Here is a 26,817-nt window from a genome sequence, read left to right on the forward strand (position 1 = left end):
ATTAATGAACAAATAAGGGATAATGATAGCCATATATAAAAAAGGGAAATACTCAGGTAAAGTGCAAGTAGCCCACCTGTGCTAAGTATAGCACTTGAGTAAATATATTTAGTTACTTTCCATCACTGATCAAATTACACCTGTTTAAACAAATAATGAAATGGTTGCAGAGGTGCTGGTTGCCAGCCCCAGGCCAGTATGGGGCCCGCAAGGGCTGACAAACTTCAAACTATTGAGTTTGCAATGAGAATAGACTTAGACTTAGACTTCTCTTTATTGATCCTTTGGGATGACTCTCGCAAGGAAATTAAGATTCCAGCAGCTTACAAAAACACAAGGGAGGTATAAAAGATACAGTAAAAGATAACCAATAAACTCTTAGCTAAATAAATACAGGAAGTACAAAAAAAACAATAAACAGTAAACATTAAACTCTTAGTCAAATATAAATGAGGTAGATGTAAGAATACAGGTAAAATAAAATTCACAGCAAATGAAATCAGATAAGTTAAATGTAGAGGAAATGTATAAGATCAAATATGTATGACTGTATATGACAGAAATGAGCAGCAATATTAAATTATTGCACTTAAGTGGCGGATAAAGTTATTGCACAAAAAAGAAGAAGATAAATGTCCAGGTATGTAGAGAAGATTATTAATTGCACAGTGAGTGGCTCCCACTCCTTCCCTTCTGTCCTCTTTATTTCCTCCTGCCCCGAGTGAGGAGGTGTAGAGTGTGACGGACTGAGGGACAAAGGAGTTCTTGAGCATGTTGGTCCTACACTTGGGCAGGGGCAGCCTTCCACTGAACAGGCTCTCCTGGTTGCTGATGACGGTGTGCAGGGGGTGGCTGGCGTTGTCCATAATGTCCAGCAGTTTGTCCAGTGTCCTCCTCTCTGCCACCGTCACCAGTGAGTCCAGTTTCATGCCGACCGCAGAGCCGGCCCGTCTGATCAGTTTATCCAGTCTGGAGGTGTCCTCCTTGGATATGTTGCCCCCCTAGAACACCACAGTGTAGAAGAGGAGAGTAGGAGGCCTGACATCTCTAAAGGGACCCCAACTGACTCCAATCACTCACTCCCATTCCCTTTTTTTTTTTTACTCCCATTGCAAGTGTCTTGCATGCTTCAGTCTAAACCTATCTGGCTGTTTAGTTGTGACGTAACACCCTTTCAAATATGATTTCCGGGTCCAAGCCGTTCCGAGCCTCGTATTTCTACAAAGCAGCAGTGCCGTGTTCCCGGTTGTTTGAACAGATCTGAGTTTTTATAAAACTACGTAATTGTCATTTTACATCTTTCTTATCAATGAAAAAGATGTCTAACTGATGTTAGAGGTGATCGTAATGGTTCACATGATCTGTAGTTGTATCTGTTGGAAATCCGGAAATCGTATTTTGAAAGGGTGTTACGTCCGACTTCACAGCCGGATAATGGTGACGCTGGTTCAAAGGGGCCCCTGTGAATGTTTGGCCCCAACAGGCTCTAGAATCGCCTCTGAATGGTTGTACCAGTTAAAATGACAGTTGTTGAATAGCACCCGGTAAGTAAAGCTCCCTGATGCTATGCTACCTTTTCAAGCGCGAGACTGAGTGAATAAACCGCCCGCATTAGGGAAAAAAACACGATGAAAAGACAAAACGTCCATTCATGTTTCTGTCGGAGAGCCCCGCTCACTCCGCTGCAGCAGGCAGCAGCACACACCGCTGTGCGTCAACCTGGGACGCGTCACACATGAAGCGGAAGAGGAGGAAGAGAAGAAGAAGAAAAGAGGCCAGCGTCCTGTTCAGTAGTTAGCTGCTGCTGCTGCTCAGTTGGGATCGAGTTTTTTTTCCCCCTCCCGGCTATGATTGACAGAGTCAGCAGAGGTTTACACGGGCATGTCCGCACACTCGCTCGGTTGTTATCCTAACAGACAGAAGTGCAGCATGGCGGGTCAACACAGAGCCCGGAGTGTCCGACACTCACACACCAGAACAAGAACACCGTGTATCGGATTATTGAGGATGTTATTTATTGCTTTTATTCACTCGACGCGGGCCAATAAACAAGGTTTGTAACTTAGCTGCGGCCGCATTAGCTCGAGCTAACTTCCGTAGACAGTTGGGGCTTCCTCTGCGGGCCAACTTTAACACAGCTAGCATTAAACCTCTCTAACACCGCTTTCCTGCACTTGTTTGTCTTTGCCTTGAACGACATTCCCTTAAAGATTGTATTGATGTTTGAATTGATAGAAAACACAGCGTTAGTTGAGAATGAAAGTGCTAACAGTTATCTATGTGGCCTTTAACTACAGTGACGTTAGCTTGATGTGTAGCTTGTTGTCATGTTGTCATCCCGTCCATGTATGGCTCAGTTAGGCTAACACTCTTCTAACAAACACAGAATAATACAGGCAGCTTGTTAGCATCATGGCTAGCACTAATGTTAGCTTATACCACCTACTGAATAGTCTTAGTATACTGGGATTAAGGGACATTCAAATCAACATTGTCTCCCTACCTAACAGTACTTCCTCAAACTGGACTAAATAAAGGACATGTTTGGGTCAGTCAGGTGACTGGTTATTTGTAAACGTGGCTGAGCGTTTTTGGTTTTGACGCTGGGTTGCTTCCAGCTTGGCACTGAGCGGTCCAGGGGTTAAATGTGACAGCCGCATGTTATTTATCCAGCGGACTGACTGAAGTGTTGTGCTGTCATCATGTCAGGTCATAGTGATAAGTCCACCGATCATGAATGGACAGCAACGGTCCTAGTCCGAGATAAGTTGTGCCAACTTTGACGCGTGCCTGGTGCTCTTTAAATTGTTTACATTGGGTTCACGCACTTGCAACACCATCTGAGCATTTACCTAACAAGAAATGCCCTTTGGGTGGTCAAAGCTTATATTGTGTCACTTTGTAATGCATCTACTAATCTATTAACAGATTAACACTGTTATTTGTGCTTTACTGTTTTAATCAACTGTCCAGATTTACACAGGGCGATGCCAGGAGAAATGGTGTGATTTAAATGAGAGAAATGATAAAACATGGGTTTGCTTTCAGTTTGGTGATGGCCTTAGAGCAGTGGTCTCCAACCCTGCTGCTAGAGTTCTACTGTCCTGCATGTTTTAGGTTTGCCCCTGCTCCAACACACCTGACTCTAAAGATGTGTTCCTTATCAAGCAGCTGAAGCTCATCAGGATTTTGATGATGATTAGAATCAGGTGTGTTAAGGTAGGAAGATATCTAAAACATGCAGGGTAGTAGCTCTCCAGGAGATCCACCATTGCTGAATAACAAGAGATGTATTGATTCAATAGTGGTCTAAAACACTAGGTTTCACTTTCTGTAGATGTGCATTCAAGGATCTAGGATAACTTTTACAATGGGTGTCCCTTATTTTATATTAACTTCATTTACATAGGACTTTTTGTCATTCTTATTATTTATTGTTGTATGTTCCCACTGAGGTTCAGTTGGAAAAGTTATTTATTTCCACTCCACTTGCCAAAAAGTGACTTGAACTTAGATAAATTCACCCCAACTCTGACCTGACGCTCGCCCACGGCAGAATAACTCTAATGTTAGCTGTGTGTAAATCAGTAGTACAATCTAAAGAGGAAATGAAACGTAGTTGGCGCATCAAGCGATTAGATCACCTGGATCTGCTGAGGCATTTCAAACGAAAACACGCTTTATAGCAGGCAGGAGAGAATGGAATGCAACAGTTTATTTATCCAACGTAATGACAGGTTTCCATGCTCAAGGTGTGCTGTGTGCATGATCTGCAAAGGTCGATTTGTTGTCAAGTAGTGGTTTGTGGGTCATGTCAGGTGAAAAGCTTCTCAGTGGAATGAAAGCGTAATAAATGCTGAGTATGAAGTTGAATTTTAGGCTCTCCAAGCTTGTAAATTAATTCTCGGAGAGTCATATGACAGCCAATGTAAGAAACATCCGGGCCTGAACGTCCTGTTGATAATAGTGTGATAACTAAGGCTTTACTACCCTTTCAACACACAACTCAACAATATGAGCGTGTGCTGAGACAATTCACTGTGAGCCTCATTCACAGAAGTGCCAGATGGACTCACACCTTATAACATCCTGAAACAGATGAGTGTGTTTTGTGCTCAGAGTGGTAGATGAAATGTTGAAAAATCCACGCCAAGTGGAGCAGATAGTGAAGCCTGGTATTTTTCTTGTCTCTTGTCTGCACTCAAAAAGTACAAGAGATTAAAGTTCATGTAGGGAGTTATCTAGTTAACTAGTAATATATAATTTTGTGGCTCAGGAAGCTATAATGACGGCTAACTGATGACGTTTGCTTTGCAGATTTGAGAGGAGGCGTAAACAGTGGAAAGCAATTTTTAGATATGTCCAATCCTGCTATAGTTTGAACTTAAAGTTTTCATAGGTGTTAAATGTTCAAAACTCTTGTTCTCTTTTTTAGTGATTGTGATAATACTTATACGGTTTTCCTGTTGTCTCTTTTTATTTACAGCATTCATTCAGTCAGACACAATTCTAGAAGTTTTACATTTTGGTGAGGGAAGCATATTACAGGTAAGTGCTATCACTTTTTAGTCCTCATTTTTGTTGCCATTTGTTTAAGCCAGGGGTGGGGAACCAGGACAGTGGCCCTCCAGGAGCAGGGGTTCCCCACCCCTGGCTTAAGATTTTACTCACCACATATACAGAAACATTTCCTCTATTACAGAGCTGTAAGCGAGTGTTAGAATAAAGCAATTTACTTGGTTTACAAATGACCCACCCCTTCGTGTAATAAATAATGTTATGTCTAGTTAAATCCCATTTAGATAATTGCTTATGTCTCTGTTCTTTTTGCAGACTGAGTCTGACATTGATTTTAGTTTATATCATCAACAAAGGTAGGTTTTTATTTTTCACTTCATTAATATCCTCCCTTCTTTTGCAGAAAGAACTCCAAACAATTGTATGCTCATGTAGTTTAATGCCATTATAGTAGTGTGGGTGTTATAGGGCTGGGCAGTCGAGATATCTTGGTAGGCAATGATTGCTGATCGTAACAAGCGCATGCTCAAATTTCTCAGAAAATCTAACGTGAAGTATTTTGAGGGAATATCATTTGAAGATTGCGGTTTCATTTTTACATCACAATATTTGTATGTATGCATGTAATCACAAGCAGTGTATAGCTGTGATTTCACTTAAAACTTGTGTTAATTTTGCTCTACAAATATAAAACTCAGTACACAGGAGTATAAAAATAGGCTTTACCATGTGGTTATTTTATATGACACTATTTATGAAATTACATGAAAACATGTTGTGATATATATATATATATTATAGTTATTGAGATATGGAATGACCTGTATTGGGATAGAAGATTTTGTCCATCACGCCCAGCCCTAGGGTGTGGTTCAGGTGCACAGGTACTGTGTACACAATCTACCTAGGTTGCGTTCTTTTGTTTAGTGTCACTACAAGGTGAATGAGGGGAGCTTATACAGAATAGCCTGAATAGCTCTTCAACTGAACTGACACTGCAAAACAAGAGCAGAACAATTATGCTTCCAGCTGTAAGGCTGCATTGACACCAAATCAGGCATAGCGGTGCAGATGCCAGTCCTCCTGTTCATTTGTGTGTGGGTAGTGCATTCAGGCTGTGGTTGTGGGGACAACAGGGGACGCTGAAAAAAAAGAAAGTTGAAACAGAAAGAAGAACTTTAGGAGAAACGCAACCTGTGTGGTGGCCAATCACGTAAACAACCGTTGATCAGTCAAAGCCCAATGTCCAAAAATTGTCCATTTCAGTGACACACCGCCGCACAACCCTGAACCAATCGCCGCAACACCTGATTTGGTGTAACTGCAGCCTTACATGACCAACAGGCATAAAAAAGTAGAACACCACACAGACGAAAGGTACTGCAACAAATGCCTTATCAGTCACTATGGACAAGCAAGTAAAAAAACTTTTTCAAGGCCAACAAACATGGGTAGGAATTTGGTTGCTCCGCCAGGCTACAGAGTATCAGTTAACAGCCAAAAATAAAAAGCTTCAGCATCATCATCACCAGCTACAAGACAACAACAACTTGAAGCCGCATTATCTAACAAGTTTGGTCCATAGCTTAAAATCAATTAGAGAGAGAGAGATCACACCCATATGACCCCCTCAGCTCTCCGAAACAGGAGTTGTCAGGGAAACTGCTCAGTCTGTCACCTGTTGCTCCACCAGAAAGCAGTGGGCCTCTCTCCTGCCACAGCCACTTGGAAGAGTTGAGATCTGGCAGGGCAGAGTAGAGTGCAGAGAGAGACAGTTTGTCAGTTTGTATCCACAGTGACAAGGCTGAAAGGAGCAGTGTGTGTTTTTTTTCTCGTTACTTCATCTATGTAGCCTCACTTACCTCCAGTACTGACAAGTGTCTGGTTCGGTCACATTGCCTTCTAGTCAGGATGGCTTAAAATGCCTTGAGACAAACGTAGCTGACAGAAGAGTGCTCTGAGCACTGTGAGAACTTTCTAAGAAAGGCTCGGCTACTGCACCGATTTTTCAGTGTGAAGTGTGTGTCTTAGGAGACAACTGGAAAGGGCTACGTGGCTATGTCCAACAGGTAGATCTGCTCGAACAAGTCTACACTGTCAATCAGTTGACTTTTTAACATCATGTTTTTGTTTTGCAGCCTCTGCATAAAATCAATATTGCTTCTTTTACGCACGTGTTTCGTCTGCCCCAGCAAGCCTTTACTGTTTGTACAATATGTTCTAATCCATAAAAGGGTTATCTCCCACAGGCATAGCATGACCACTCCCTCCAGTTAGGGGGCGGAGGGTGTTTTTTTGTTTTGTGTTTCAGTTTTTTTCATATTTTTAACTTCCCCTTTTTTTCCCTGTGTGTTCGTGTAGGGTTTGGAAACCTTCTGGTGTTCATTACTATCTCTATTACTCAGAGTGCTCCTCTTTAGAATGGTTCTGCAGGAATTCAAACGCTTGTTAGAGTCATTATTTTTTAATTTTATTTATTCTATGCACTTAATTTTAGCCTGACACTGGACAGATATGTACATCTGAGGCCAAGAGCCGTAGCCCTCCTCATGATCTCCCCGGCTACTCCAATTACACCCCGACATTCAACACATTAGCTCTGAAGCACAGAGCGAAAAGGCCGCCACAGAATTCACAGCCAGGATGCATCTGAACCCTTTAACTCCGCAAGAATTTTATCAGTAGATGTTATATTAATGGTTGAAGCGAAGACAGGCTGTGGGTGACAGATTATCCCAGAGGAGCAGTGCATGGTCGGGGCTCTGTTAGGATTACTGTGCGCCTCAGGGGATGGAAATCCATCCCGTCTCTAGTGAGATCTGCTATTGGAGCACGCCGCTGCAGCCATTGTCTGCCCCTGTTGGTTTGGTAGTAAATAGGTGAAAATGATCTAATTGTCTGACTCTAGGGTAATGTTAGAGTAATATCATGTGAGTGAGGTACCACCACAATAATTCTGGTGCAAAAGACAGGAGTATAAAAGATTTCAGCTATAGCGTGTAATATTTTTGTGGCCATTTTAACTTGTACACAACTTTTTTTTTTCATTGAAAAGTTCATTTGACATTCCAGTTTTTGCTGTTCGACCATAAAATGACATATCGTTTGGTTATGTGCCACACCCGCATCAATGATGAACCTTTTCCATGAGATTTACATAAAGGTTCTCATTACATGGTAGGGTAGAGTATGTTACAAAGAGGAGTTGCTTCTCTTTAGGGAACAGCCCTGTCTATTGTTAAGATACACCTGTTGTTTAACAGGTCTGGTGAGTTATGACTGTGTCCTAACCAGGCAGGTGCAACCGATGCTCAAAAGTAGTTGCCTTCGTGTGAGAGACGCCACACTTACGGTTACAAGAAGAGACACGTTTGAGGGGTTTTCTTTGGTTTTCTTTTTCGGTTGACTAATCTTTTTTTTATGTCTATGGCTTTTTCATGCAGATTTTACATATGGAAATCATGCGCTGTATATGGGAGTGGTCCGGTGGCCTCCTTAATGTATTGTTCAAAAAGCCTGGGCACAGACTGTGGTGTCTGTGCTTGTGTGTTTAGCTTCTCATTTGTTTGAACCGCACACAAACATGGATACTATTCTTCCTTTCTTGCTGTTGCTGCTGTCACATGTCCGTGTCTCTCGCAGCACGTCCCCGCACCGTGGGAACTGCCGCCCTATACGATTTGAACCTCCAATGTTGGACTTTCACGAACAGTGAGTGAGCATTTTTTATTTTGTTTTTGTTGCATGTTACATCGTTTGAGACACTTGCCATTAGTAAATCTTAGTGTTTTCTTTTTGGCAAGAAGAGACATAAATCTTAAATACTTCATCAAACACCCTCAGATATAATATTAAACATTTTCAATAGTTAGTACAGACTAGAGCTCAGTCATTACATCCTATATCTCTCTGTATTATATGGAGTAATCCTTTTGAGTGACTCTGTCTAACCTCAGCCTGTCAACAAAAAATGCATAAGTGAAGAAGCGTTTAAGTCCAGCGTCGGCGCCTAGCTTCACCCACACCAGACTCAATAGATCACATTCTTCTCAGTCAGTGGGTGCACACCCATGTAGACTGACCCAGCTTTAAGTGAGGCCTACCTTACCACGGTGCAGAGTGCAAATGATTCAGTAGCTCTCAGAAGAGCCAGCTAGCCCTACACAAGCTCACAGAGAGAGACCCAGCTGTCTCAGCCTGTCCTCACTAAACAATCCACTTATCAGCTGTGAATGTTTGAGGGCATGAAAATAAAACCTTGAGAAAACCTCACCCTGCCACTAACACACTGGAAAGGAAGGCAGGATTAGATTAGAGGTCTTTGAAAATCAGACAACTTAAGATGCACTTCATTTAAGATGTTTAGATGATAGACATGTTTATATCTTCCTTATTTGTGTTGGAAGAACCGCACTCGACTCTTCATACACTTCATTTAAAGGACCATACAAGGAATGTTTCAAGTTGAGTCAGCTGTGGGGCTGCACCAAATACATCAACATTGGAATGCTTCACAGATTTCTTTCTTTGCATGTCTATATATTAATTTTGTTTATATACTGTATTTCTGTTCCATTGCAGATAAAGATTAGGCTACACTAATATAAGTATCAGTATTTGTAGAATTAGATAGCAACGTTGGCTGTAGGATTGTTTCCGATTCGTGTAATCTAAATATTTCCACTAACTCCAGAGCGTTGTTTCTGTCGTAGCATAATGTTGCTATCAGCCTAAAGGCGCTGTTATTATGTCATCATTATGCTGCCTACGTGTATTTATGGTAATGAAACTGACAAAGTATTTTCATTAAAGAAAGTTGACTTTGATTTGACAGTGGCTCTCCAAGACCGGAATTGCCTACCCCTGTCTTAGACAAACCCTTTTGATTTTTTGTCATCGTCGTCATTTTGTCATTCAATCATGTTGTTGTATGTTCTTCTACATTTAATCTCTCGTCTCTTTCAATATGTCGTTGTGTCATGGCTTTTACAAAAGCTTCTTCTTTTCATTTACAGGCCCGTTGGAATGCCAAAAATGGAGAAAGTTTATTTACATAATCCTAGCTCAGAAGAAATTAGTTTGATATCAATATCAGCAACAACAGCACATTTTCATGCATCCTTTTTCCAGAATAGGGTAAGTACTATCACCTGGAAGTCTCTTTGTTAACATCGATTCATTTTTATCACAGATTCTAATACTGGTCTATTAAAAACTATGAAAATGCAGATTTAAGAATTTGGGGGCAAACCTTTGTCTAAACTGTTAAATGTTTTTTGGGGGCATGTTTAAAAAGAAAAAGTAATTAGTGTGTACATTTACAATTCTTAAATGTGAGATGATCCCATATTAAAATGCATCCAGTAATTACCACCTTGGGCTAACATGAGTAAATAAAAAGCATACTTTTGCTATTATCAGTGAACGTAAATGTAACAGTGTTGTTGATAGAGAGGGAAATGAAAATAAGATGAATTGAATGAAAATAAAATTCTGGTTTTAGGATTAGGATAGTGGCATAAACTGGTAAAAAAATAAGTTAGATGTTTTTTTGAGGCGTATCCTGAGGTGGTATTTCCCCCTTCATTTCTTACACTGACAAATGATTTCAAAGGAAAAAAACGGTTCCTTGATCTTAAGTCAGATGACTGTTGATCTCACCATGTTTTTGATCACCATGCTTCATGTGGCATATTTAAAAATGGAAAACTCATTTTGATAACTTTGCTTGACTATTGTAAACCCAATCAGGAAACACAATGTATCATTGTCCTATCTCGCAAGAGGTATTTGTATTCTTTCTTTGCTTTCAACCCGAGTAGACTCGAGTGCAGGGCACCTTCTTGCATCAACAGCATAAATGTGAACAGCAGTACGTAGATGCTGACAATAAAGTGGGAAGTCCTGATGCAAATTACATGTCATTAGAGCATGACCACACCAAAGAGATGAATGGCAGTGTATAAAGAGACGCTCTGAGATGCCAAGACTGACTAATCCATTGCCAAATAAACACAAACTCTAAACATGGCTCATACTCTTTGTTGGCATTTATTGGCAAACACAGATATTCAGCATTTAAATCCACAAGCTGCAGGGTCCCAAAAGGATGGATGCACTGCACAATAACTGATACTGAAGCGAAGGACCTGTGGACCTTGGTGGCTCACCCCTTTTGTTGTCTGATGTGTGTTTTTGTCTCTTAACCTCCAGTTCACACAACCTACTATACAGTTCTCAAAGTTGGTAAAAACAGCAAATCCGACCATGGGCACAAAGTTACAAAAGTCGAAATTAAGTTTAAACTGGGTGGCTCCCACTGGCTCCGGCCGTCGCCATCTTGGCAGTGCCTAGTGCTCCTGGCTAATCCAAAAATGAGCAAAGAGCTGAGGTGGGCTGAATGAAAGCACCAGGCGTCGCAGAATGTTAGAGGCCACAGCTGCTGGTCTAAACTGAGTGGGAGATATCTGGAGCTTGACCTTGGTACTGCCGTTTACGCTTCCTGAATTTGGGCTGCTAGTGCGGCTAACTGAATGTCTCCCCTGGTCAGTTACCACCACGGATAGAAGCTAACTGTGATTCAACTCTAATACATGACTAATGAACAGATTGAAGTCAATCAATCAACCTCAATTTAGATTACACTGACGCATCGGCAAATAAAAAAATGCAATAATCGTTAGATTAGAATTCCCCACACCGCTTGAAAACTGCACATATTTATGGTTTGACACTAGAGTCTACAGGGGACTGTATGTATGTTTTTCATTTACAGGCTCGTTGGAATGCCAAAAATGGAGAAAGTTTACTCAGATATTTGATAAAATGCAAGTCCAAAGTGATCACAGGCAGCAGATGGAAGTTCAAGACTAAACAAGAGTCGAGAAGAACTTTCCGATTTGCTGTTAGCAGGATTGTGATGCTTTTCCGATATACATTTTCTCACATGGGCATATTGGCAGATAAACAGAAAATGTTTTCTGTAATGATTAAGAGCCTCCTTTCAGGAAAGACCTGTTCTGTCACTTTAAGTGCAGTTTCTGCTGCACACATCGTTTGCTTGTTTAAGTGGGGCAAGGACACGGTGTAGATTTGGCCAGTGTGTTGCCCCAAGACATTGATTATACAAGATGGGTCGTTAAGAGGAGGATGTTAGTTGTTATTGTAGGTATGCTGGAGGTGTTTAAAGTGGTAATACAGGTAATATAGAGGTGCCCGAAGTCCAGCGCGTTCATGTGAACATTAGTCGTGTAAAATACATTCAATTTCAGGACATGAGGGTTTAGTTCACAGAGACATTCAGGGGGAAGGAATGTGGTGTGGTATTGAAAAAAACTGAGGCCTCTCGTCCTCTGTCATGGGATATGTTTGTATAAAGGCTTTCTACATCAGAGGAGATAAAATCACGTCTCCTCTTTCAGTGACTTATTTCTAAAATCATAAGCATGAACCATCATTAGTTCAGGTAAAATGGAAGATTTTGAATGTACAGTTTTACGTGGTAATTAACATAATTTGCCACGGGTTAGTTTGACTCTAGGTTCCTACGGGTTTCTCTGAATTATCAGCAACTTTAAGAACAGGTTTACATAGAATAGAAAGACTTTATTGATTCCAAGCTGGGAAATTGCATGTGGAGGAATGTTTGCAGTTTAGTTGTTGCTTTGATATCCAGTTCGTTTGAGTCAAACTACTCAAATTCTTCTTGAGGCAGACACATAAGACACATAATGGGAGAATATATGTGAAAGCTTTATGTTAGACCAGTCGTCTCGGGACATGCAATGTTTTGGTTTAATATTGGTGTTTTTCTTTAATAAATGCCAAATACATGCTATGTTTATTAACTGCATGGCACCAATGCATATCTTGTATCTATTTCTGTTTATTTTTGCCAAGTATTATTTTGCTATGGTTTTATTTGTCTTGGAGGACGTATTTATACCCCAAGATTCTTCATGCACTCAAACCCATTAATAGTTAGAGACCACAATCTCCAGAGATCTCTGCTGTGGTCACGTGTGACCAAGTGTTATGCATCAGGACTTACCAAGTGACTGTGTTTATTAGCTGTGTCGCTATGCACTAATGCTTTCAAGTACACACTGCATAGTATATTGTTATTTAAAATAAATAAATGTACTTAACTTTTAGTTGAGCTGGGACTGCGGAGCCTAACTGCCACTGCCAAGACCAAGCTAAATGTTTATCAAAGATTAGGGTTTCCCAGAGCTGTCTCTCTTCTCCATTTCCCGTGTGGATTTTAGTGTGTGCGCCTTGTGAGGAAACTAATCTGAGCATAGAAATGTATTTCACCTCCTCTGCATTTTCTTTAGATAACAGTTAATGTTCTAAAAAGAGCTTTGACTAAAACATCGATCAAAAGCAAAGCAGGCAGTAAAGCACAGAGCTCTTTGTAGCGCACATGCAAATACAAGATTATCTATTGTCACTACCAAGGTAACTAAACATGGGTTGATTTAAGGATAGTACATTAACAATACGGAGCTTCATATAGTATTCCATCTTAATGGAAAGCACTGTAACAAATGCCACCATACTTCTTTTTGACTTAAAAAACAGGAAGAGAAAGTAGCCGGTTTAAGTGTATATGAAAGGCACAATATATATGTACACAAACAACAAACCCATGCCCTTGGGATGTGGTATAAAAATGGCCCAGTTTATATATTGTTTCCTGCTTGAAGAAGTTTCCTGGCTGAAATGAATTGCCGGGCTAAATGAATAATAATAACAATGCACAAGTTAGAGCGTATGTTTCCTGTTATGATTTATCATTTTGCTTCTGCACTTTCAACCAAGCCTTTATGCGGAGAAGGGTGAATTTAACTTCCATTATCTGCATTTCTGAAACTCTCAGAACGTTCTGCAGCAGCAGAGATGACACAAAGTCCTGTTCTGTTACAGTAGTGTACAACCACTAACCACGAGTCTGTGTAAATCAACAAGAAGTTCTTTCTGTAGATGCCCTTGTTAGTATAAATTGTCAGAAAAGGCTTCAGGGGTTTCTGAGTCAAAAACCCACTGAACAGTCACCACCAAAATGCTAAAGTTAGAGTGTAGCTGTAATGTTTTCGTAGCAGCAGCTCTTTAAGGTCAGGTGTTATGGAAGCAAGTGTTAAGATCTTTCAGTTCATTTTATGAGTTGGGAGTCAGTACACGTGATCAACTCAGAGAAGCTGTATTTTGTTAAAAAGGGATGGTTGTACCGCACATAATGGATGTTGTGTTCTTTCTACAGATAATTCCACCAGGAGGGAACACATCATTTGATGTCGTGTTTCTCGCTCGAGTTGTTGGGAATGTAGAAAACACTTTATTTATTAATACATCACATCACGGAGTGTTTACATACCAGGTATAGACCCAAATCTACAATACTTCATTTTTAAAAGTGGAATAGAAGGTGCCGTGAGAAATGTGACTAACTTTGCTTTTTTTTTTTTTTTTTTTTAATACCTGTCCTGGAGGTTTTTGGGGTCGGCATCCCAAACCCCTACAGACTGCGGCCCTTCATTGGGGCTCGAGTTCCAGTAAACAGCAGCTTCTCACCTCTTATAAACATCCACAACCCGTTCAGTGAACCACTGCAGGTATTTTGGAGTGCATACTTTTTACAACTGCCAACGAGGTTATGTTTTTTCGTTTTGGTCTGTTTGTCAGCATGATTACGGAAAAAATAATGGCCCGTTTTTCAGGAGACTTTGTGGAAGGGTGAAACATGGATCAATGAAGAGCTCATTAAAAGGCTACTATTGTAGAAAGTCAGATTTCCATTTTTTTTTTCATTACAAGGCAGGGAGATGGGTCCATCAGGCAGACCTTTACCTCCGAGGAGAAGTGAGGGCCAGGGGCTAGCTTTCACTCAAGAGGCTGTGTCCCTAAATTTTCATAAACTTTAACCTCCAATAAAATAGAAACTAGCCTGGTACAAAAAATTCACCCCCCTCAGTGTTGTCATGGAGATATGACCTAAACGTACAGACTATAATGTTTTTTTGTTCCAGGCCTTAAATAGGTTTAATGATGCTGTGAAAAACGGCCTGTTTAACATGGGGGTCAATAAGAAACCGCTCTATTGTGCAAACTACTCCTAGTGACACTCTGAGAACTGCAGTTTTTGGCACTTCAGTAATGGATCAACCAGGAAGTCGCTGTGGCGGGGGCTTGCTTTAAACAAGCGGTCAGGACCTTTGAAAGGTTGTGATGTCACAACTATACAATATATAGTATAGGTATAAAGTGCCACCACAGTCGTTCCCTGGCTGCAATGAAGGTGCAGCTGCAGAAGACCCAGAAACACTGACCAATCGTTTCAGACAGAGGGTAAATATACTGTAGGTATATTCAGATAGACAGGATGAGAAAAATAATGTCTTTTTTGAGCTTTAAAGCATGAAAACATGTTCTAGCAGAACAAACAAACCCATGTATGAACCTGAAAATAAACATTATATTGGACCTTTAAATTTTGGTGAAGATCTGAATCACTGGCCGGATACAGAAATAGTTTTTCACTTTCATTAACATTGTGAGATTCCATGGCCTTGGCAGAGGTCTGCGCTATTAGAGCGTCCTTTTAGTTTGTTTTGTTTTTATATGAAACAGCTTTTTCATAAAATAAAGGTTTTTGTTGAAGTGCCTTGGTTATTTAAAAAACATGCTAGTACAGCAATGCTATAGCCACAGCGGATATTTTATCAAATTCTCAACAATAAAACAGTATTTCGGAATAAATCAAGTATTAATACTTTGATCTCTAGTTTATATGTTGTGCTCCTTTTCTATTTCTTACTCCAGGTTGTTGAGATGTACTCCAGTGGTGGGGATCTTCATCTCGAGCTTCCCACAGGTCAACAAGGGGGCACTTTGAAATTATGGGTTAGTTTGACCTGTCAGTGGTTTTTGTTGCAGTGTTTGTGCGGAGCCTATTTTGATTTGACGATAACAGCAGTGAGAGTCACCTCACTGTGTCCCTTGCTGACCTTCTCCTTCCAGGAGATTCCTCCATTTGAGACAAAGGGAGTGATGAGAGCCAGCTTCTCGTCGAGAGACGTGGACAACCACACAGCTTTTATCAGAATCAAAACCAACGCCCCCAATGAAGACAAGTTCATCATCCTCCCTGTAGAGGTGGAGGTCACAGCAGGTATGCTACCAAACCTTTGTGAAGTTTTTTTATCACCTACCGTACATTAATTGCTATGCTCCGTGTCCTGTTGTCAGTCAGGTCAACCTGTTTCTGTTTTTACTCCTTTTTTGCAGCCCCTGGTATATACTCCTCCATAGAGATGCTTGATTTCGGTACACTGCGATCACAAGGTAAGCAGTCCAACAAAACAAGCTTCATCTTGCAGTTTTTCTTTCATAAACTTTCTTTGCTCACTCCTCTGTTCTCTTTTCCAATTCCTTTTTGTCTTACAGATCGTCCAAAATTGCTGAATGTACATCTTTTAAATTCAGGCACAAAAGATGTTCCAATTACAGTAGGTATCCATAGTAGCCTTTTAAAATCCTTAAACGGCTATTTTAACCCTTCTATAACCCTTTCCTTTATTTACACTTCACAGAGTGTACGTACGACACCGTCAAATGAAGCAGTCACAGTAGATTTCAAAGCAATCACACTGAAGGCTGGAGAGAGCAGATATACCAAAGTTGCTAGTATTAGTTTTGACGGTAAGTAAGATTTTTACATGGTAATATTTGACACTTCTGTTAAAATATAAATGTTATACTATAAAAAACTTTGTTGACAAAGGTGCTGCTGTTAAATTGTGTTGTTCCGACAGGTGTTTCTTTTCTCTTATCCGCACCGTTTCTATAATAGATGCTAGGCTTAATAACAGAAACACAGAGGATTTATTGCAGGACATGTGTTTTAGTTTTGGACTTAAAAACCTGCCAAATCAGTTTGCACTTATTTTATTCCTTACTTTAACTACTAAGTGTGTTTTTTCTGCTAAATAACTTAAACATTCAACAAATTCAAATTCAATTTGGATTTTCTGAGGAATTGTAAAAGTAAACAGAGACAGCTTATGACACACAATCAATCAAAGTTAGAAATTGATAACTATCAACTAAAGGATATGATGTAGACAGTTAACCAAACATATCTTATAGATTAAAAGTACACATCTCCATTTTCACTTTAAAATAGTGCAGTTACAGGCACCATTTCCACTGAAGCCAGGCTCTTAACAGGGAAACTCTTAATAGTGTGTCACAAAGTGTGGAGCCTGCATGATGTCAGTTTCCTCCGAACATTTAAAGGAGGTTCACAGAAAAATCATCTTAACAAGAAGTGAAGCTGGCATTCTTTGAGTTTGCAGTGTTTTTTGCTTCGACTTCCTTTTTAGAGTTTTTCCATTTGACCTTTATTTCAGGTTTATTCACATACTTTGTTGACAATAAAAGAAACAGGAAGTCAATATATTTGCTTATGTGGGTGCCCTGTAATATATTTTGACTGTATAGTAGTGAGGACATGGACATACTTTAGCTTTTAGAATTTAACATCATGTCCTAACTCAAGCCATTTCTTACACTTTTTGGTTTAGAGAATTGCACAACTTCCTCTTGTGAGGCCTTGTACCCTTTCGCAGTGCACTTATATGCTGTTTTGATCTTTGTTTTTCGTTGCAGCCTCAAAAGCGAGAAGACCGTATCAGTTCTCTGGTAAGATAACTGTGAAAGCGAAAGAAAAGAGTTACTCCAAGCTTGAAATACCTTACCAGGCTGAAGTTTTGGACGGGTGAGTTGTTTTGTGGAGGAGAAAAATGTTCCTGTAAGAATTTTAGTTTTCTAAAAACGTCTCTCTGTTCTGGCAGCTACCTGGGCTTCGACCACACAGCCACATTGTTCCACATCAGGGACAGCCCTGTGGACCCAGTGGACAGACCCCTCTTCCTCACAAATGCCTTCAGTTTTGCAATCCGGATACACAATGTGTCCCTGCCCGAAGAGGCCAAAACCATGTTTAATGTGAGAGTCATCAGAAAGGGTTAACGGAGGACAATCTGATAGTGAAGTGTGATTTATGTATAAAAGTCAATGCGACGACACTTTTTCTCTTTCTATTTTAGGTGCAGAACTTCAGTGCACCCATCCTCATCCCCCCTCACGAGTCACGCTACATCTTCTCCCTCCTCTTTCGGCCAGTCCGACCCTCCATTCACATAGACAGCAACATCCTGCTCATCACAAATGCATCCAAGTTTCACCTGCCTGTCCGGGCCTACACAGGCTTCTTGGAGGTACATAATGGACATGTTTATGTATAAGAAAAATAATCTTAGTATGAAGTTAATTAACTTAGTATCAAAGTGGACAAGAGCTCATTAATCTTATCTGCCATTCATTACATTAAGTCTGTATCCACAAGCAATTAATTAAAAAAAAAAAAAAAGGTTTAAAGTCTTTAGGCTAGCTGACAAGCTGCAAAAGAACATGCTCCTTAAGCTTTCTTGCCCTATTTAACTAGATTCTTGAGAAAATAAACTTTGTTTTGATCATGTACAGTCCGTAGCTTATAGGAAATCAGTATGAGGAATTCATTTACAATTAGTAAAGTATGTTAGCTGCATAAATTCCACTGGTCCAGAGCTGAGGTTGAAGCTACTGGGATCTGCTTAACTAGTTCCCTTTAGCTTCAGGGTTTTAGTTCTCCTTCTTGATTCGATTGAACTGATGCCACATTTAGTTCTGTGGAATAACAAGCTGAATTCACCTCACTTCATCAAAATGGGTATTTGTTATTAACAGGTGAGGAAACTTCAATGGGTACATTTAGTTTTAGCTTTAAATAAAGCTGGCAGTGGCTATTTAAACAATTCGCTTTTACTCGATATAGCCATTTAGCTGGCTTTTTTTCTGTGACGGTGAGTGTGATGCTGTTTTCTAGAGACCACAGTTTACCAAGCAATACAAAGTCAGAATACAGGAACTACACAACCAGAGTGTATTGATTGCGGTTTGGCTTTGGTTTTAGCTCTGCGTCTGTAGTTACTTTAAATTTAAAAAGGTGCTGTTACAGAAAGTAACCATTGTTGTGGAATAAAAATGGATCAGATAGATATGACATTATGATTCTTGGTGATGTGTGTAATGTGGTGTTTGTTGTTTGTCGCCTGGTGTGAGCAGCCGCTGGTGCTACCTCCCAGTCTAAAGGAGAACATCCTGGATTTTGGTGTTCGCAGTGCAACAGACACCAGCAGCATCACATTTGTGGTGGTCAACAGTAATCCCATAGAGGTGAGATCACACAGCATACTGCAGTTATTGCATTTATTTTAAGTAACATAAAACGCTAGCTGACTATGTAACAATTGGCAAGTTTTTTTTAGATGGCTTGTGCTGATCAGAAAGTAAGAAATAATGAGAAGAACTTATTTGCTGTAGGTTTGTTTCTCCATTGCCCAATACACAGCAACATCCATTGTGGATTGTTCATGGACTTAAATGTGCTGACTTGTGCTTTCACATATTTTCAGTGCAACAGTGTAACATACTCATTTCCACTGTGGTAGATGATTTAAATGACAGTCACACATTGTTCACCAAAAGGGCTCCGGCCATCATAGTGTGCAGTTTTGTCCTTTTTGTCCTTGACAAACTCTTTTGCATCCTGCAGCTGGAGATCAAGTCCTGGCTGGTCACGGGAGACAGCCTTTCCATGGAGCTACTGAAGACAGAGAAAGGAAACACAACAGCCGCCCTAAATCGCCTGCGAGAGCTGCAGAACACCTCAGCATCCCATCACAAAACAGTAAGACCTCCACAGTGTCACTCCAGAGCTGCTTCATCATGATGCTAAATTTGGTAGATATTCTAAACCCAATAGCAGAAGGGCAGTTAGTGGAGAGTAGTGTCACCAATCTAATGCAATCCAAAAGAAAGACCTGTGTTGTGGTAAACAGAAAACCTGTTTCATCAGTCATCTAGTTCGGAATAGCAAATTGGAAGAAGAAAAATTGGTTACATTGCAACTTTTCTCTGTTACACACAAGCACTCACTCTCTGTTCCCCCTACCTGCCAATAAATGTCATGTAGTTGATATGAATTGAAAACTTTTACAGTGTCTGATTCTCACATTCATAAGTAAGCCTTGATATCGGTCCTTGAAACCTTCAATGTTTCAACTGAAATAACCACTACCAAGTAGTATCAAATCTTCCCTTATTATTTGTGTGGTTTTGCCCGCAGCAAATCACTGCTCGAATTCACTCGAATTATGACATGCGATTGGCCCACTACCGCAGGAGCTACAGTCCATACAGTCTGAGGTGAAAGTCAGACCCAAATAATACACTTGTACAGTGTTGTACAGTTGTGCATTTATGTTAAAATAACTTGGTTGGGAAGGAGTGGTGGTGGAATTTTTCACAACTGAATGCTTCCAATCACATGTTGGGTATTGCATTAAGCAGAAAACAATAATGTATCATATGAAGTACCCTGTATTTTGCAAGGGTATTGGTGTTGAAATTGGTATGCAAACATTAGCAAGCATTAATGCAACAGACTCTGACTGTTGACTCTAGGGACTCTAGCTGCTTCAGGTAAATGCAAAATTAAATTTGGGCTCAGTGTATAGAGGCTGATCTTCCTCATCGCGGTGGTCCGGATTCAACTTGGCCCGTAGCATGTGTCTTGCATGTCCCCCCCCCATTTCCTCACTGACATATAAATAATAAAAGGCTTGAAAGGCACTCTAGTCGGAAAATAATCTTGACAAAAAAGACCCGTGAAGCTTAAAAAAAGAACATCAGATAGAAGGAAAGCAGGAGAGACGGCATCAGCAAAAATTGAAAGACAGCGAACTGATCTGCAGCGCCAAGAGTGTTTTGCATAAAAGGAACTAACACCCATATTTGTGTCTCTGCAAAGGTTATATTAGCATCTGGCTATTATGCAGCATTCAGAGTGACGCTTGTGGCCAAGGCACTGGAAGGCATGTATGACGGAGCCATACACATCACCACAGATTATGAGGTAGGAACCGGTCAAATCTGCTGGTTATGGCGTTCTTTTAAAGAACTGCACAGTGCGTTCGGTTTTAACAGGGACTTTTCTTCTTCCTCAGATATTAACCATCCCAGTGACAGCTCTCATTGCTGTGGGGACATTAAACAGCTCTCCCAAGCACATCATTTTACCACCTTCATTTCCAGTAAGTGTCACTTAAGATTTAATCACGAGTACGATTTCACACCTGTCCAGTCCTGGTACCAAGCAGATGATGAGATGACACCTGCAGAGCTTACATTCCTGTGGAAAGCCTGGGGTGTTCTGGCTCTTGACGTGTCTACGTGTGTGTGTTCTTTAGGGGAAAGTTGTTCATCAAAGCTTCAGTATACAGAGCTCTTTTACTCAGAAGGTGCGCCTCCAGCAGATCCGCTCCCTGACTGAAGATATACGTTTTTATTATAAACGGCTCCGCAACAACAAAGACGAGCTGGAGCCAAGACGTAAATCTAAGGTAGCCCCTTGTCTCACCGCGCAACAATCGTGAGCCATGAGTGTCCTTCTAAACGTAAACTTATTTTCTATCTTCCATCTCTTTTTCAGGTGGCAAATATTTATTTTGATGCCAGCTTGCAGTGTGGTGATCACTGTTATGTGGGGCTGCCATTTGTGCTTAAATGTAAGGTTGTTTTTTTTTTCGAGTGTGTGTGACATTCAGATCTCACCAAATAGAGTCAAAATACAAATATAATGAATCGCTTCCTTTCACAGCTGAGTCCAAGCCTCACGGGATGGCGTTACAGGAGGACATCTGGGACGCTGATGTCGACCTCCACCAGAAACTCCTCAGGCGATGGAAAGAGCTAAAAGAGCGCTCAGGTCACAAGTAAGTGTATTAGGCGTAAGGATTCAGTGATCTTTGGTTCTTTGATTTTCAAAATTTTACTATTAAAGGGATAGTTATATCTTTTTTTGGAAGTGTGGTTGTATGAGGTATTTATCCATAGTCAGTGTATTACTTAGACTTGGAGACTTAGACTTCTCTTTATTGATCCTTTGGGATGAACTCCCGCAAGGAAATTGAGTTTCCAGCAGCTTACAAAAAACAAGGGAGGTATAAAAAATACCGTATAAGATAACCAATAAACTCTTGGCTAAATAAATACAGGAAGTATAAAAAACAAAACAAAAACAATAACAGTAAGCAATAAACTCTTAGTCAAATATAAATGAGGTAGATGTAAGAACACAGGTCAAATGAAATTCACAGCAAATGAAATCAGATAAGTTAAATGTAGAGGAAATGTATAAGATCAAATATGTATGACTGTATATGACAGAAATGAGCAGCAAGATTAAATTATTGTACTTAAGTGGTGGATAAAGTTATTGCACAAAAAAGAAGAAGATAAGTGTCCAGGTATGTAAGAGTAGATTATTAATTGCACAGTGAGTGGCTGCCACTCCTACATACAGTAGATGGTGGTCAGCACGTCCCCAATTTGGAGAAACAGGCGGGAATACTTTCCAAATCGGCCAAATGATATAAAATGCATCGTTTTGCCTCATTGTGCTCTGCCAAAATAGATTTTTACTCCATGTGCAGGGAGCCACCAGACTCCATTGATAAAAACAGCAGTTTTACATCAGAGAACACAGGAGTTGCTGGGCTTCCTTTGCCTTGATCAATTCCCCCATTGTAAACTTAAACAGGGCTGTCTGACGGTAAGCTAAAGCAGTCAAAATACTGTTAATAAGTTAATAAGGATAAGTCCTCACCGCCGCAGCCCAGGTTCGACTCTGATCTGCGGCTTCTCTGCCCCATTTCCTATCAACCTTTAGCTGCCCTAAGGCATAAAAAGCCCCAAAATATAATCTTTAAAAAAAAAATTGCTTAACTTTCATGTCGGTACTGCTACCTGCTTCTCCGAACATACACCACCACTTAAAAAAAAAAAGAATTGTCCCTTTAATTAGTTGCTCCCCTCTGCAGGGCAGAATGTCATGAGATGTTTTTCTTTTCTTCCTAAAGGATTGAAGCTTTCTTTGAAGTCAACACAGACCTTCAGAAAAACGTGCAAGCTAAAATAACGGCACACTTGACTTGGCCCTCACTGGTCAACTCCTCACAGCAAATTATGTTTCCTCTGACCAACACAAACAGCTCCTCTGTGAGTAGAAACAACCGGCCTCTTGTTGGTACATGTACACAGTCACAAGCTGGTGTTAAGGTGTCATTGTGTTTGGGACACTTTCCTGTATCTGCAGGAAGAGGAGGTGATTCTTCAGAATCCTGCCGACGTCCTCGTCTATGTCCAAGTCCTCCCCTTGGCCCTGTTACCCAACCCCTCAGTGTTTTCTGGAAAGCTGGCTGACAGGTGGGAAATCTGCACAACCCCAGCTCGTCCCGGTCTTTATCTCTTCATTTTACTTCGACAGTGATCCTCTGATTTTATTTTTCAGGCTGCCATTAGGAAACTTGTCCAACATCAACATTGACACAAATACCTTAGAGTTCCAGATCCACCGAAATCAAGTGAGTGCTACAAGAGTGATAATGGAGTTCGCCGCTTATTCAGGAAGTCTGAGAATCAGCTGGTTGACATGTAATTGCATTGCTAAGTAATCACAGTCCTCTTGTCTGCAGAGGAGGCAGCATGTGGAAGCGGTTTGTCTCCAACAGGCTCTGCTTGTTTGTTTGTTTGGCAGACATCCCTAATGAAGAGCAGTACAGGGTTCATAGAGGGATCAACCAGACCGTTTGTGTACAACCTCCTCCTGCTGCCCGGAGAAGTCAAGTCACTCAGTGTGAGGTTCACCCCCATCAGCAACCACAGTGTCTCCTCCCTCCTCATAGTCAGGTAATGTCATTTTTTAAAATAAAACTAACCAAACACTCCTTTTAGTAAATACGCACTTCTCTTCAGTAGTTGTGTGCTTCACTGTGTGATTCATCTGCTTAGGAATAATCTGACTGTGATCGATACAATCGTACTTCACGGCCGAGGTGCAACGGAGAGCCTAAAAGTCGCCGGGAAGCCTCCGGGACAAGGCAGCTCGCTGAGGTTCAAGATGACCGAGGCCCTGCTGAAAGACTGCACAGAGAGTGAGTTTGAGTTGTTTTGTAGGTCCAAAGCGATGCTTTGCATCCAGATCAAATCCAGATGTGTTTTAGTACACCTATAATTTACTCCTGTGTCCCTAGCCCTTTCGAACATGCACTTCAAACATGAAAGTAATTAAACATTACCGGACGGAGCTGTACGTGAGAATGCAAATTCAGTCGGCCCAGTTATCAAACGGACTTTACCCTCCCAGCTCTCTAGTACAAAGACAGTTTAATCCCAGAGTAACCCCATGTGTCAATACAGCCGCTCATTCTCCTGTATATTCACGGGGAGTGAATGGCCGTGTTTCTATCATGCTGCGGCCAACAGAGGAAGTAATCAAACCTCTGACCTTAAAGGAAAGAGTGTGATTAACACACAGACGGCAACTAAAATGTCTAACTTGAGAGTTGAAATTCAGGAACTTCTGTCTTTAAGAACCAAAACCAAATTCAGAGAACAGATAGAGGGGGAAAAGAACCGGATCTGTCGTTGCGGTGTAATCTGCGTTATGTCCTCCCCTATACGTGTCTATACGTGAATCTCCGGTTGTGTGCTGCATGTCTGAAAGAAAAACTCTCCAGACCTGATTCTCCTGACAGTGTCTAAGGTTGGTATGTGAGTACGGCTTCTGTTGCCCACATCACTAATCTGACTCTAGTCCCTCTGTCATTTCACCACCCATATCCAAAGCAAGTCGAAGAAGAATGACTGGTGCACTTTTACAGTTTAGCTACAGAAATTAACAGCTAGCAACAACAGCTAGCAAGCTAACCACTTGTAAAGTGACAAACACACAGATTAGAGGCACTCTCTCCCACACACATTATTCAGTGGTTGAACTGATGAGGGATCCTATAAATGCTACCACAGCTCGATGTATAAACCGCTCATTTCAGTGTATTGCCTCCATTATCATGTCAGTGGTGAAAACCACAGGCCCCCCTGCTGACATAGTTACACAAGGGAGAAGTAAAGATTTTGATGCATGAAATGACTCAGTGTAAACTCTTTAAACGTCTAAACACATGAAGTATGATAGCTTTCAAGATCAGATCATGTTTTTAATCATTGGAAGTCATAGTTAGAGACATTCTGTATGTTTCATTTATGACCAACATCAGAATATTTAATAAGATGTATTTATTTTGTATAACAAGCTTCTGTACACCCCCAATATCATATCGGTGTAGTGGCAAAGGGCCATTTTCCAAACACTGGAATGTTGGTGGCCATTATTAAATTATATATTATTATTATTATTTTTATATTAAAAAAATGCAATGTCTTCAATGTATTTCAGTAATATTTTTTTGGTCAGAGTCAAAATAAAAGGAAAACGAGTACAACTTTTTGCCTGTGTATTCACACAAACATAGTGATACAATTAAAAACATTTAGTTTAGGAATCACACTGGTAATAATAATTTAAAAAATCCAGCAAAAGTTCTATATTTTTCTATCTTTTGTTACATATTTAATTAGTGCTGTTTTAATTTCCCGTATGATTTCATACAGTATATAGCCATACTGCTGCACGACTGAAACAGCTGCTTTAACTCTTCAATAGGCAGAAAAATATATGATATTCACCGCAAAGAGCTCTACGGTCGAGGCAAGGTATGAGTGTATTGCAAACCTGCATAACCTTCCGTCTAATGGTCATAACGTTTAACACAACAATTATCTAAAAACCCACAACTAGCTCTCTTTCAGGGCAAAAAGCTACAACAATCTGCAACATAAACATTTTAGAACACTAATAATTGTACATTTATAAAATGATACTGCTAAACTGCATGTCTCTATAGTCTATGTAGTCCTGTTGGTAAAATAAGTCACCATAAGCCTATACTAAGTCCTAATAGTGCAAAAAATATACTGTGAAACTGCAAAGCTTAAAAAAATACTGTTGTGCAATTTGTTGTTCGTACGGCCCAGTACTATATCCAGCGTCCATTACTGACTATCCCTTCACTAATTTCAGAGACAAAAGTCAAGGAGCCAAACTTCACCCTGAAAAGAACCTTCAGGGTGGAGAACACGGGCCTGCTCCCCATCACCATCAGATCAGCGGAAATCAACGGACAAGCTTGTGAAGGATACGGATTCAAAGTTCTCAATTGTCAAGAATTTGCACTCAAGCCAAATGCTTCAAAAGACCTCATCATACTGTGAGTGAACACCCATGTTTTTCTCTTATTTCCCTTTGTCTGATTTGGAACTGCAGGTTGAGGGCGGCATATGAACATGGGTGCTGCATGGGAACTTGTGTGTGCGTGTGTGTGTTTTCTCCCCATCACCCAGAAGCTCTATTAATACTTGTCCTGAGTAAGCCCTCAGTAAGAGGATGAATTGGCTCTCTGTCTCTCTGCAGCCTCTGCATGCTTACCCCTCAGGTCTTGTTTTTCTTCGTCTCTTGAAGTTCAAGTCCACTCTCAAAATGGACACACATTCACTTGTTATTCATTTGCAAATAAAAAAAAAACCCAACTTAAATATTCCTGTCAAAAGTCTGAGTGACACCAGCTCTGGTGGTTTAAATCATCCTCAGCCCCTCTGGCTATATATACTGATAGTATGTAATGGTCTGTTTGTCCAAATTTTAAATGAATCCTATTTCAAACTGCGGTTGAAGGTGAATGTAAGGTGAACACATCATCAGCGTTATTCTGCATCTGTCGCCTGCTTGTTGCTTGTGAGAAATGTCGTCATTCTTACAGAAAATGTCATTAAGAAAAACAAAAAGAGCACAACCACCAAATGCTACTTGTTTGAGGTTCACTGTGCTAAGCTATGAGACTACTGTAAAGTCCCATCAATTAGAATATAAAAAACTGAAATAATAAATTTGCTCTTAAATGTACCCATTGGTGTAAGTGTTTTAAAAGCCTGACACACTCATGCTACAGTCATGATAGTCCCTACAGGTATTTCCACTTGTTTTGCCTGATTAAGCCTCTTGGCCATCCATACGTACGCCAAATGATGAATGACTCATTAATCAAGCTTTCTCGAATTCTTCACATCTGGATCAAAGCGAGTCAAAGTTTAAGAGTGAGTGCCTTTTTGTCTCATCGTGGTATAGACTTTCTCATGGCAGACATTTTTGGCTTGTCGTAGCAGGAAATGCACAAGTGGAACAACAATGGCCTTTTTTATCGTTGTAGCATCACTGACAGCAAACCACGCCAGGTAGCC

At 40.5% G+C, this 26,817-nt stretch overlaps 1 protein-coding gene across 3 annotated transcripts in view; it reads left to right on the forward strand.

Annotated features, from left to right (window-relative positions):
* The first annotated feature begins 1,788 nt into the window (after window positions 1-1,788).
* tmem131 (transmembrane protein 131) overlaps window positions 1,789-26,817 on the forward strand; it is a 33,474-nt gene continuing 8,445 nt past the window's right edge. For 2 of the 3 annotated variants that reach the window (XR_014593851.1, XM_083940660.1), the window contains exons 1-28: window positions 1,789-2,053; window positions 4,487-4,548; window positions 4,834-4,874; window positions 8,161-8,229; window positions 9,534-9,654; window positions 13,781-13,897; window positions 14,010-14,132; window positions 15,340-15,420; window positions 15,538-15,688; window positions 15,805-15,861; window positions 15,964-16,025; window positions 16,110-16,218; window positions 17,188-17,296; window positions 17,373-17,526; window positions 17,628-17,798; window positions 18,685-18,795; window positions 19,175-19,309; window positions 20,432-20,536; window positions 20,628-20,714; window positions 20,871-21,023; window positions 21,113-21,188; window positions 21,281-21,395; window positions 22,542-22,680; window positions 22,778-22,887; window positions 22,973-23,045; window positions 23,219-23,370; window positions 23,473-23,615; window positions 25,604-25,790. Coding sequence is in view for 2 of the 3 variants with exons in the window: in XM_083940660.1 (XP_083796786.1) it covers window positions 1,882-2,053; window positions 4,487-4,548; window positions 4,834-4,874; window positions 8,161-8,229; window positions 9,534-9,654; window positions 13,781-13,897; window positions 14,010-14,132; window positions 15,340-15,420; window positions 15,538-15,688; window positions 15,805-15,861; window positions 15,964-16,025; window positions 16,110-16,218; window positions 17,188-17,296; window positions 17,373-17,526; window positions 17,628-17,798; window positions 18,685-18,795; window positions 19,175-19,309; window positions 20,432-20,536; window positions 20,628-20,714; window positions 20,871-21,023; window positions 21,113-21,188; window positions 21,281-21,395; window positions 22,542-22,680; window positions 22,778-22,887; window positions 22,973-23,045; window positions 23,219-23,370; window positions 23,473-23,615; window positions 25,604-25,790 (3,185 nt within the window). In the remaining variant the exon portion in view is untranslated. The remainder of the gene's footprint in view (window positions 2,054-4,486; window positions 4,549-4,833; window positions 4,875-8,160; window positions 8,230-9,533; window positions 9,655-13,780; window positions 13,898-14,009; window positions 14,133-15,339; window positions 15,421-15,537; window positions 15,689-15,804; window positions 15,862-15,963; window positions 16,026-16,109; window positions 16,219-17,187; window positions 17,297-17,372; window positions 17,527-17,627; window positions 17,799-18,684; window positions 18,796-19,174; window positions 19,310-20,431; window positions 20,537-20,627; window positions 20,715-20,870; window positions 21,024-21,112; window positions 21,189-21,280; window positions 21,396-22,541; window positions 22,681-22,777; window positions 22,888-22,972; window positions 23,046-23,218; window positions 23,371-23,472; window positions 23,616-25,603; window positions 25,791-26,817) is intronic. The other variant, XM_083940661.1, reaches the window with a different exon arrangement.

The sequence above is a fragment of the Echiichthys vipera genome (assembly GCF_963691815.1).
Source record: "Echiichthys vipera genome assembly, chromosome: 3".
NCBI classification, from domain to species: Eukaryota; Metazoa; Chordata; class Actinopteri; order Perciformes; family Trachinidae; genus Echiichthys; species Echiichthys vipera.